Raw genomic sequence first — 13,711 nt, 5'->3', positions numbered from 1 at the left:
TAAAACACGTGTATTATGAAACAATACTTACAAGAACTTCATAGTCAGGGATAGTATGAGTTCCAAGCCCTGCCCTATCAAAAGTTACTCTATAAGTAGCATTAAGAGTATCCACAGCATCTATCTGTCCAGTGAACAGACCATCATGAACACCACGTAATCGTGCTGAAAAAAAGAAACAAAAAGGCATTATGATATTTAGGAGATACAAAAAACTGTCACATACAAAACTGCTCCAAGCATGTAATTCAAAGTGGAGAAAGTATAGTACTGTTGTCTATTAAAGTTTCAAAAAAAGCATGTACTTTATTTTAGGCTTAAAGGAACAACAAAAAAATTTTTTGAAACAGAAAACAAAACTATAAATGGTGATCCCTAATTTGATATATGAATGAAATCATATATATACCAAACTAAGGGGAAAATACTTTAACATCATATCATTGCTTTAAACCTCGAATTGCAAAAAAAAAAAAAAAAAAAGTCAACAAATTTGGTCATTATACTCATGAATGAAACACTAGGAGTAGTTCAACTGAAAAAAAAAGAAAAGAAAAGAAAAAAAAAGACAAGGGTGCTATGCAGAAAAGATTTACTAGGTTTCAGACTGCTAACCTTAGAAAGGGTTGCCTATAATGTTGACTTCTGGGTACTTGAATTTTGGGAGTGTTCCCATTGTTCCCATACTAAGAAAGGTGGTTTACTGTGCCTAGACTGTGCAAACAATGTGGTTACCTGCTTTCCAATTATTGTATGTGTTGGGCAGAAGGTGCCTACGTAACCGGCCCCCCGTAAAAACCTTGGGCATTGAGTTTCTAATGAGTTTCCCCGGAAGACAACATTTCACAAGTGCTGCTACAACTTGCTGCTGAAGGAATTATGCAAGTCTTGTGTGACACTACAGGGAGGGGACTCTTGGAAGCTTGCACCTGTTTTCCTCTGGACTTTGGCTCCATGTACTTTTCCCTTTGCTTATTTTGCTTTATATCCTTTTCTGTGATAAGCCATGGCCATGAGTACAACTATTTGCCAAGTACTCTGAGTCTTTCTAGTGAATCACCAAACCAAACCTGGGGGTGGTCTTGGGGATCCCTCACACAGATGTGTCACTATTATTTAAATCCAGTCTGAAGTAACATAAGGAAAATCCAAGCAAACATCCAGCACGAGTGAAAAATATAAGAACAGTAGCATTTAAGGCATTAAACTAGGCAAAGTGACACATTTTATACACACAAAAACGTATAAAGATAGTACTTATTTTTTATTTTTTAACTTTTTTTGGCCACGGTGTGTGCCACGTGGGATCTTAGTTGCCCAACCAGGGATCGAACCTGTGCCCCCTGCATTGGAAATGCGAAGTCTTAACCACAGGACCGCCAGGAAAGTCCCAATGATATCATTTAAATAAAATACAAATATTCAATGCAAAACTGTTTAAAAGGATCAACTGATAAAAACTCAATTGTAGAAGACTAAAATATCATTCTCTTATGGTTACCAGGGGGGAAGGGTGGCAGGAAGGGATAGTTAGGGAGTTTGGGATTGACATGTACACACGGCTATATTTAAAATGGATAACCAACAAGGACCCACTGTATAGCACAGGGAACTCTGCTCAATGTTATGTGGCAGCCTGGATGGGAGGGGAGTCTGAGGGAGAATGGATACATGTATATGTATGGCTGAGTTGCTTTGCTGTCCACCTGAAACTGTCACAACATCGTTAATCAGCTATACTCCAATATAAAATAAAACGTTAAAAAAAATATCATTCTCAGTCTTTGACAGACCAATTAAAGGAAAAGTAAACAGGTATACAGAAGATACGAGTAATAAAGTTGAATGAACAAACATAAATATAGAAAAGGACCTCCAGTTATGGCAGTGTGAAGAGGTTGGTGATTCTTCTCTGCAAAAGACTTGTATAAACCTGTACAGGATTGTCAAAGACAACCATTTCAGGGTACTAGAAATGGGCCAAATGCAGAAAACAATTAAGAAACGATTACTGTGGAAAAATTGCTAGAGCTTCAGTTAAGGACAGGTGAACTCAGTGGCCTTTTTGCAAGAGGCTATTCACACTCTACCATCACCAACAACTTGGTTGGTAAAAAGAGTTTTTCTAATGTATGGTTGGTCATGGAAACAGTGTTGTTTGTTGCCAGAGGGGCAGACAGGATGTGGACCAGTGGGTAAAAACCTGTGACTGTGCTAGTTAAGAGTGGCAAACTCGATCAGGAAAGAATAAGAAAACCCCACAACTTTGCAAGCCTAAGAGGTAGTCCTGTCTGAGGTGATTGGCAGAATAGCTAGGAATTTAACAGGGAGATCCTGGAAACTAGAGAACCATAAAAAGACTGAAATAAACTCTCCATAAATTCTTGCCTAAGTGGAAAACTATGTGATTGGGTGGGAAAGACCTAAGAAAGTCTGGTAAAAAGTAAAAGCTAAGGATGACCTGAAAACGGACAGCAACTTTGTATGTGTTTCCCAAGTCCACACAGAGATCAGTCTGAGGCCTTTCTGGATTAAGATGTTTGAGTACAATCTCTGCCTAAGTCATTGGTTGGCCACTAAGTTATGCAGACACAGGAACATTCCCTAGGAAGCAAGCTTAAAAATAAATAAAAGAGTAAAAAAAAACTGAGCAGAGACATCAGTGGTTGCATAGGCAAGTTACTAAAGTAAAAACAATTCTCAAAAAAATTACAGAGTTGCTACAATATATTATCTAAAATATCTAGTTTTCAACCAAAAATTACTAGATATGTAATGAAATAAAAAAGCTGATTCTTACTCAGGATAAAAGTACAGTAAGTAGAAACTGACAAAGATGATACATTAGCAGTCTTCAAAAGTAGATTTTATAAATATGTTCAGAGAATTAAAGACAATGACTCAACAGGGAATTTCACAGAAACTATACAAAAGAACCAAATAGAAACTCTAGAGTTAAAGAGAAGATTTGAAGAAAAGAATTAGGGAATATTTTAGATAATATATTGCAGCAAGTCTGGATTCTGATCTATTAAAGAGAGATCAACAGAAATTATCCAATCCAAAGAACACGGAGAACAAAAGATTGAAGAAAAATGAAGGGAGCCTCGGAGAGCTGTAGGAAGATGTCAAGTGCACCAACATATTTGTAATGAGAGACCCAAAGGAAGGAGAGAAAGAAGGAGAAAAGGAAATTGGAAGAAATTATGGCCAAAAATCTCCCATATTTGAGTTAAAAAATTAAGCTACTAACCCATGAAACTCAAAAAACCCCAAATAGGATAAATATAAAGAGTATCAAACCTAGACACATCATAGTGAAATTTCCAAAATCCAAGGATAAAGAGAGAATATTCAAGAGAAAAGCTTCAAGAGAAAAATGACTCATCACATGTAGGAGAAGAACAACACAATTAACAGGTACATCTCAACAGAAACAATGAAGGTCAGAAGGCAACAGAGTGACATATTCAGTGTGCTAACAAGAAAAAACCATCAAGCAAGAATTCTATATCCTGTGAAACTATTTTGCACAAATGCAGGAGAAATGGAAACATTCTCAGATAAAAACAGAGAGAATCTGTTGCTCCTAGACAAGTTAGGAAGAAATACTAAAACACATTATTTGTGATAAAAGGAAATAATACCAGACAGTAACTAAAATCCACAGCAAGAAAAGAAAAACACCAGAAATGGTAAATATGCGGGTGCATATAAAAAACGGTGTGTACAAAATACACACACACACACTTTCTTTTCTATTCTCTTCATTTCATTTTTAAAAAGTAAGATTATTTAAAGCAATAATTATAATACTACATTCTCAGGTTTATCACAGATATTAATGTAACACGTTTGATGACAGTAAAAAGGAAGTAGGAGAAAATGGAGCTATATTGGAGTAAATCTGCTATATTTTATCAGAATTAATTCAGTATTAATCTTAATTAGATTGTGATATGTTAAAACTTCATATTGTATTTCCCAGAGCAACTAACACACACACACACAAAACCCTCAAAAAATACCTAAAAATAACAACAGAGAAATTAAAATTGTATACTACATTTGTATACTAATATACAAATGCTAACTATATAACTATACTAAGTAAAATTTGTATACTAATTGTATCCTAAACAGTATTTGTTTAACACAAAAGAATGCAGGAACGGAGGTAAAGGAAAATAAAGGATATGAGACATATTGTAAACAAATAGCACAATGACAGGCATAAATGCAAGCATATCAATTATTACATAAAATGTGAATAGACTAACCACTGATCAAAAAGCAGAGGGTGAAAGGGGTCAAAAGGTACAAACTTCCAGTTATAAAATAAGTCAGTCTATATAAAATACATAACCAATAAGGACCTACTGTACAGCACAGAGAACTACACTCAATATCTTGTAATAACCTATAATGGAAAAGAATATATATGTATACACACATACACATGCACGCACACACACGTATACACATATAACTGAATCACTGTGCTGTACACCTGAAACTAACACATTGTAAATCAACTATATTTCAATTAAAAAATTTTTTTTAAATTGTAAATGTACAAAAAACAAACAAAAGAAGTCATGAGGAGGTAATGTACAACATGGTGACTATAGTTAATAATATTGAATCATATATCTGAAAGTTGCTAAAAAAGTAGATCTTAAAAGTTGTAACTTTTTTGGTAACTATGTGTGGTAATGGATATTAACTAGACTTACTGTGGTGATCATTTCACAATATATACAAATATTGAATCATTATGTTGTACACCTGAAACTAATATGATGTTAGATGTCAATTATACCTCAATAAAAAAATACAATTAGATAAAAATTTCTTAAATTTTTAAAAAGGCAGAGGTTTGCATACTGACTTCAATAGAACAAGACTGATCTATAAGCTGTTTATATATTTCTACATGTGTCTGAGACACACTTTAGATTCATAGATTCAAATAGGTTGAAAGTAAAAGGATGGAAAAAGATTTACCACAGTAACAACAGAGTACTGGAATGGCTATATTAATGAAAATTTAAAATAAGGGATACTACTGGAAACAAAGAGGGACATTTCATAATGATAACAGGGTCAATGTATCAGGAAAATATGACAAATATAAATATATATGCACCTTAACAGAGCACCAAAATACCTGAAGCAAAATCTGATGAAATGGTAGAGTTCAACATTTATAGTTAGAGATTTTAATATTCATCTTTCAGTAATTGATACAACAATAAAACAGAAAATCAATAAGAATATGGAAGACATGTACAACACTATCAACCGATTTGACCTAACTAACATATACACAATGCTCAACCCAACAGCAAAATACAATCTTTTGAAACATACATGGGGCATTCTCTAAGACAGACCAAATGCTAGTTCATAAAACAAGTCTCAACAACTTTAAAAGAAGTAAAATCATACAAAGTACTTTCTCCAACCGCAACAAAATGAAACCAGAAATCAGTGAGTCTTCACCAAGCAGGCTTGGTCATGCAAAATAAACTGAGAGAATACTTATAATATGAAAAGCTTAAGAACTCAAATATAATTTGGAGGGAGGACCATCTTATGTTCTGGCATATACTGTATACTTACATACATCAAACTTTAGAGGGAGATTCATAAAACTTTAGGGGAAACTCACTTTCTACACTTCTGTGTTCTTTTCTTCTTTTTTTTTTTTTGAGAATGCATTGCCTTTATAAATCAAGAATAGAAGATATTTCCATATTTTTATATGGATGTCATTTATGACCCTCTACCACAGATCTATACTTGAAGTCAGGCTCCCCTATTATTACAGGAGTATCTATCTGTTCAAGTGATGGCTAAATTCTATCCAGTTTTACTTAACTGGCTCAAAGACTTCTAAAAATACTTAAACTTTTGTCTCTAAGGCAGCCCTCTCCTTAACAGCCATTTCCAGATTACTGGTGTTGACAATGCAAAGCTAAAAAAACAAAAACAAAAGCAGCAACCTAAGTTAGTATACATGGTCACTAAGGGATGAAAAGCAGATTCTCGGTCAGAATGCCAAGTTCAGGAAAGTAAGAAAAAAATGCTGTTGTGGTTATCAGCATTAACCTAAGGCTTTGAGAATATTTTATAATAAACAAATTTCAAAAACATCCTTTAGGTAGGGTAAATCCTATTAATCCATAAATCCTATTAGCCAATTACCTCAGGACAATGTCCATTTACACTTGTTATCCTACTTCAGTTATTAACAGCACCTCCTCTTCTACTTTCAGAAGATGCTTATTTGGGTGATAAATTATATGGTCACTCTACTTCTTTGACCGTTTATAAGGTCAAATACGCAATGCAAAAAAAAAGAGACAATTTTTCAAACACAACAGAAGGTTTGCTGGGAATCTGGTGAACATACCTAATGGCATCCAAAAATCCAAGTTTAGAAAGTAATTTCATTATAAACAAACATCAAGGGACAACTTTAAATATTATTGGTCAGAGCCTCAGTTTTGGGCCAGGATTCAGAATTTGGGTTAACCAGCAGCTGTCAAATCTTAACTCTACATTTACTTCTATAAATCATATCTTCCAAATCACATCTTCCACATCATCCTTGATGACTTCCTTTCCCATAATCCTTTGATTTAGATAAACTACATTACTTTTAGGACAGTTCTGAATTTTACAATTTCTTAACAAACCAATGATTTTAAAATCTCTTTTTATACCCTGACTTCTCTGACTACACAGAGTTCTAGAACTATTCAGAGCAACGGACACCTGATGAACGACTTCCTGTACAATGTGGTTAAAGTATCATGTCCAGACGTTTCCCCAAGACTTTTCCACTATTCAAATTTTCCATCATTTTGGTGTTTGTCAAAATTCTTGTGTTCTTAACTCTGTAACTAAGAATCACTTGGTGTCACTTTTTACCTGTCTTCTTTGCGCCTACTGCAAAATCTTTAATATAGTTACTTTAAAAATTTCTTTGTTGTTGTTATTGAGGAAAAGTCTACTACTCCTTCTTTACTAAAAAATTTCTTCCCAGCAAGCAATGTGGAATTTTGTTTGTTTATATACTTTTCTAGGTAAAATTTACATACAGTAAAATGAAAATGTAAGTGTATAATTCTATAAGTTTTGACAAATGAAATCATCCATCTTTAAAGTCACGGAATATTCTTATTATCCCAGAAAGTTCCCCCTTCCTAGGCAATCCTTTCTTCAGGAGCAACCTCTCTTCTGATGATATTTTTCTACCATAAATTAATTTTGCCTGTTCTACAACTTCATATAAATGGAACCATACAATATGCATTCTTTAGTTTTCAGCTTCTTTTGCTCGTCATACTGTCTGAAGTTAATCTATATGTCAGTAGTTAGCTCCTTTTTATTGTCAATTTGTATTCCACTGTAAGAAAATATCATGTTATGTTTATCCATTCGCCTGTTGTTGGGTTGATTCCAGGTTTTGACTATAAAGTTAAAACAAAGATGCCATAAACATTCTTGTACATATCCTTCTGTGAACAGCAATTTTCATTTTTCTTACTTAAATACCTTGGAGCAGAACTGCTGGATGACAGGACAGACATAAGTTTAATTTTATTAAAAATTGTCATGCTTTACTCCAAAGTGGTATACCATCCTATCAACAATGTATATGAATTATGGTAGCTCCACATCCTTGCCAACATTTAATGTTATCAGTAGTTTCAATTTTAGCCATTCTGGTGTGTGTAGTGGTATTTCATTATGATTTTAATTTGCACTTCCTTGATGACTACTGATGTTGAGTGTTTTTTCACGTGCTTATTGGCCATTCATACATCTTCCTCTGGGAAGTCTCTACTCAAGTGTTTTGTCTATTTTTTGAATTGTATTACTTATGTTTTTATTACTAAATAATAGAGTTCTTTATGTTTTCTAGATATAGTCCCTTTTCAGATATATGATTTGGAAATATTTTTTTCCCAGTATACGGCTTGCCTATTTATTTTCTTAATGTTGGCTTTTAGTGGGCAGAAGTTTTAAATCTAAGTTAAACCTAAAAACCACCTTTATTTTTCTTTTTTGATAATTACTTTTTTGCCAGATCCAAGAAATCTCTGCCTACTTACAGATCACAAGATATTTTCCTGTGTTTACTTACAGAAGCTTTATAGTTTTGGCTTTTATGTTTAGCCTTTTGGTCCATCTTAGATTAAGTTTTTTGTATAGCATGAGGAAAGGTCAAGGTTCATTTTATTTCCATATATATACCTAGCTGATCAATCATTATTTATTGAAATGCCCTTCCTTTCCATTGAAATGCTTTGGTACCCTCAGAAAGTCAACTGGACATATGTGTGCATCTATTTCTGGATTAAACTATCCTTCCCATTTTCACAGACATTAGAATAAGCACAACAATTTCAAAAAAAAAAAAAAGAAAAGAAAAGAAAAGAAAAAGAAAAAGAAAAGGCCTGCTGTGATTTAGACTGTTTACCTCTAAGATCAGTCTTGGCAGAACTGACATTTTTAACAATACTGAGTTTTCCAATCCATGACATGTGTTATCTCTCTAATTATTTAGGTTTTCTATGCTATTGTCAATAGTGTCATTTTTTAAAATGTCATTGTCCAGTTGTTGCCTTATTATACAGAAATACAACTAATTTTCATATTGATTTTATATCCAAAGACCTTGCAAAAAAATTCATCTTATTAATTCTAGTCCTTGATTTGGGATTCCTTAGGATTTTCATATGGGTAATCATGTCATCTGTGAAAAGAGACAGTTTTACTTCTTCCAAACTTTATGATTTCTATTTTTTTTCTTGTATTATTTCACTGTATCTAGCAGAATACTGTATACAGATCATAACTGTATCCTTGCATTGTTCCCCATCTTAGTGGCAAAGCATTCAAAATTTCACCATTAAGTATGTAGTTGCACATAGATTTTTTCATATATTAACTTTGTCAGGTTGAGGAAGTTCCCTTTTATTTCTAGTTTGTTGAGAGTTTTATCATGAGTGGGCATTAATACTGTCAAATGATTTTTTGTTATCTATTGATAGGACCATGTGGTTTTTCCACTTTATGCTACTAAATATGGGGAATTACATTAGTTGATTTTTAAAAACAGACTTTCTTTTTAGGAGCAGTTTTAAACACACAGCAAAATTTAGAGGAAAGTACAGAGTTCCCATACATGCCCTACCTTTACTCTCCCTAAGAGCTTCCCCTACTATCAACCCATATAGCTCCTCCCTGACACACCCAACAGGCTCTCCCACTATCAACATCCCACACCAGAGTGGTACATTTTGTTAGCTGATGAACCTACACTGAAACATTATTATCACCCAAAGTTTATAGTTTACATTAGGGTTCACTCTTGGTGTTGCACATTATATAAGTTTTGACAAACGTATAAGGGCATGTACCTGCCCATCATTACAGTATCATTCAGAGCAGTCTCACTGCCCTAAAAAACCTCTGTGCTCCACTTATTAATCCCTCTTCCCACTAGCCCCTGGTAATAACTCATCTTTCAACTGTCTCCATAGTTTTACCTTTTCTAAAATATCATACAGTTGGAATCATTCAGTATGTAACCTTTTCAGATTGGCTTCATTCACCTAGTAATATGCACTTCAGGTTCCTCCATCTCTTTTCATGGAATTTTGTTATTATTATTTTTAGGCCATGCCACACAGCTTGTGGGATCTTAGTTCCACAACCAGGGATCGAACCCAGGCCCCCGGCAGTGGAAGCACATTGTACTAACTACTGGACCACCAGGGAATTCCCTCTCATTTCATTTTAGCTTCAAATAATATTCCATGTCTGGATGTATCAGTTTATGCATCTAATGAAGGACATAGTGGTTCCTTCCAACTTTTGGCAATTATGAATAAAGCTGCTATAAACATCCATGTGCAGGTTTTTGTGTAGAAATAAGTTTTGAACTCATTTGGGTAAACACCAAGGAGTGTGACTGCTGGACTGTGTGGTAAGAATATGTTTAATTTTGTAAAAAATTGCCAAACTGTTTTCCAAAGTGGCCGTACCATCTTGCATTCCCACCAGTAATAAATAAGTTCCTGTGCTCCACATTCTCGTTTGGTGTTGTCAAGTTCTTGATTTTGGCTATTCTAATAGGTGTATAATGGTATTTCATTGTTTTAATTTGCATTTCTCTGATGACATATGATGTGGCATATCTTTTCATGTGCCTATTTGCCATTTGTATATCTTTTCTTTTTTAAAAAATTGAGGTGACATTAATTTACAAGATCACATAAGTTTCAGGTGTACAACATTATATTTTGACTTCTATATATATTACAGCATGCTCACCACCAAAAGTTTAGTTTCCATCCGTCACCATACAACAGACGCCCTTTACTCATTTTGCCCTTCTCCCAACTCCTTCCCCTCTGGTAACCATACTACTCTGTTCTCTGTATTTATGTTTGTTTTCATTTTGTTTATTAATATTCTACATACGAGTGAAATCATATGGTATTTGTCTTTCTCTGTCTGACTTATTTCACTTTGCATAATACCCTCAAGATCCATCCATATTCTCACAAATGGCAAGATTTCATTTTTTCATGGCTGAGTAGTATTCCACTGTATATTATATACACACACACACACCACATCTTTATCCATTTATCCAACAATGGGCACTTAGGTTGTTTCCATATCTTGGCTATTATAAATAATGCTGTGATGAACATAGGGGTGTATGTAACTTTTTGATTTAGTGTTTTTGAATTCTTTGAATAAATACTCAAAAGTTAAATAGCTGGATCATATGATAGTTCTTTTTTGTGTGTGTGTTATAGTTCTATTCTTAATTTTTTCAGGAATCTCCATACTTTTTGCCATAGTGGCTGCACCAATTTATATTCCCACTAACAGTATGAGAGTATATCTTCTTTGGTGAGGTACCTGGTCAGATCTTTTCTCCATTTTTTAATCAGGTTGTTAGCTTTCCTATTATTAAGTTTTTTTTTTTAATCCTATTATTAAGTTTTAAGAGTCCTTTGCATATTCTGTATAACAGTCCTTTATCAGATATGTCCTTTGCATATATTTTGCCCCAGTCTATGGCTTCTCTTCTCATTCTCTTGACATTTATTATTTTTTCAATTATTTTGTTGTAGTAAAATACACTAAAAAGTTATCATCTTAACCATTCTTAAGTGTAGAGTTCAGTGGTATTAAATATTAATAATGTTGTTCAATCATCACTTATATCTATAACCCTTTTCATCTTGTAAAACTGAAACTCTACACCCATTACAGTAACTCCCCATTCATCCCTCCCCCACAGCCCCTGGCAACCACCGTTCTACTTTCTGTCTCTACGATTGTTGACTATTGTAAGCAGCTCATATAAGTGGAATCATAGGGTACTTGTTTTTTTCTGACATTTCACTTATCAATGCCCTCAAGATTCATCCATGTTGTTGCAAATGGTAGGATTGTCTCCTTTTTTATGGCCAAATAATATTCCATTGTATATACAGTTGACCCTTAAACAGCACAAGTTTGAACTTCAGGGGTCCACTTATACACAGATTTTTTTCAGTTGTAAATACTACTGTACTGCATGATCCATGGTTGGTTGAACCTGCAGATATGTAACTGCAGATACGGAGGGCTGAGTGTTTGTGAATTTTAGACTGCACGGGAGATCAGCACACCTACTCCCCGCATTGTTCAAGGGTCAACTGTATACACCATATTTTCTTTCTCCATTCATCTGTCAGTGGACACTTAGGCTGTTTCCATGACTTAGTTATTGTAAATAATGCTGCAACGAACATGGGGGTGCATGTATCTTATGGAGATAGTGAGTTTGTTTCCTTTGGATAAACACCCAGAAATGGAATTGCTGGATCATGTGGTACTTCTATGTTTAATATTTTGAGGAACTTCCTTACTGTTTTACATAGTGGCTGCACTGATTTACATTTCCACTACCAATCCACAAGGGTTCTCTTTTCTCCACATGCTTCCCAACACTTGTTATTTCTTGCCTTTTTGATAATAGCCATTCTAACAGGTGTGAGGTGCCATCTCACTGTGGCGTTTCCCTGATGATTAGTGATGTTGAGCATCTTTTCATGTACATGTTCGCAATCTATGTGTCATGTTTGGAAAAATATCTATTCAGCTCCTCTGCCCATTTTCTAATCAGTTCGTCTTTTTGTTGTTGAGTTGTATGAGTTCCTTACATATTTGGAATATTAACTTCTTATCAGATATATGATTTGCAAATCTTTTCTCCCATTCTGTAGGCTGCCTTTTTATTTTGTTGATTGTTTCTTTGGCTGTGTAGAAGCTTTTTATAGTTTGATGTAGTCCTACTTGCTGATTGTTGCTTCTATTCCTTTGCTTTTGGTGTCATCTCCAAAAAAAAAAAAAAATCATTGTTAAGACCAATGTCAAGGAGCTTTTCCTCTGTGTTTTCTTCTAGTAATTCAATAGTTTCAGGTCTTACATTTAAGACTTTAATCCACTTTGAGTTAATTTTTGTGAGAGGTGTAAGATAGGAGGCCAGTTTTATTCTTCTGCATGTGAATATCTAGTATTCCCAAGACCATTTATCGAAGAGACTGTCTTTTCCCCATGGAGTATTCTTGGTTGCCTTGTCAAATATCAGTTGACCATATATTTATGGGTTTTTTTGGGGGGGTTCAGTTCTGTTCCATTGGTTTATGTGTCTATTTTATGCCAGTCCTATACTATTTTGATTACTATAGCTTTGTGATATAGCTTGAAATCAAGACATTTGAGTGTTCCAACTTTGTTCCTCTTTCTCAAGATTGCCTTGGTTAGTCAGGTCTTTTGTGGTACCACATAAATTTTAGGACTGATTGTTCTATATCTATAAAAAATGCCACTGGAATTTTCATAGGGATTTCACTGAATCTATAGATGGCTTTAGGAAGTACGAACTGTTTAAAACAATATTAAGTTTTCCAATCCATGAACATGGGATATCTTTCCTTTTATTTTTGCCTTCTTCAATTTCTTTCATCAATGTCTTGTAATTTTCAGTGTACAGATGTTTTACATCCTTGGTTAAAATTATTCCTAAGTATTCCATTGCTTTTGGAGCCATAATGAATGAGACTGTTTCCTTATTTTCTTTTTCAGATATTTCGTCTTTAGTGTATAGAGACACAACCGATTATTGTATGTTGGTTTTGTATCCTGGCTTTACTGAATTCATTTACCAGTTCTTATAGTTTTTTGTAGAGTCTTTAGGGTCTTCTCTATATAAGATCATGTCATTTGCAAACAGAGATTATTTTACTTCTTCCTTTTGGATTTGACGCCTTCTTTTTCCTTGCCTGACTGCTCTGGTTTGGACTTCCAGCACTATATTGTCACACTTGTCTTGTTCTTGATCTTTAGAGAAGGAGCTTTCACTCTTTCCCTGTTGAGTATGATGTTAGCTGTGGGCTTGTTCTTTAGCTTCTTAAGGTAAAAATAGAAATTTAAACCTTTTTAAAATGTATATAAGCATCTTCTTCTGATGTAAGTATTTAAAAATGTAAAAGTTTCCTCTATAAACTTCTTTAGCTGCACCCCACAAATATTTATATTTGATATATTTATTATCTTTCAATTTAAAATATTTGCCATTTTCCCTTGAGATTGTCTCCTTTTACTTATGAATTATTTAAAGTATGAT

The 13,711-nt window shown here is 34.0% G+C and overlaps 1 protein-coding gene across 2 annotated transcripts in view; it reads right to left on the bottom strand.

Moving 5' to 3' along the window:
• The window catches only part of LIN9 (lin-9 DREAM MuvB core complex component), a 102,668-nt gene that overhangs the window by 40,801 nt on the left and 48,156 nt on the right, over positions 1-13,711 (bottom strand). For both annotated transcript variants that reach the window (XM_059905444.1, XM_059905438.1), the window contains exon 8: positions 32-165. In XM_059905444.1, the coding sequence (XP_059761427.1) occupies positions 32-165 (134 nt within the window). The remainder of the gene's footprint in view (positions 1-31; positions 166-13,711) is intronic.

This window comes from Balaenoptera ricei, chromosome 1 (assembly GCF_028023285.1).
Source record: "Balaenoptera ricei isolate mBalRic1 chromosome 1, mBalRic1.hap2, whole genome shotgun sequence".
Lineage (NCBI taxonomy): Eukaryota > Metazoa > Chordata > Mammalia > Artiodactyla > Balaenopteridae > Balaenoptera > Balaenoptera ricei.
The sequence above is the reverse complement of the archived record's forward strand: the minus strand, read 5'-3'. Positions and strand labels throughout refer to the sequence as shown.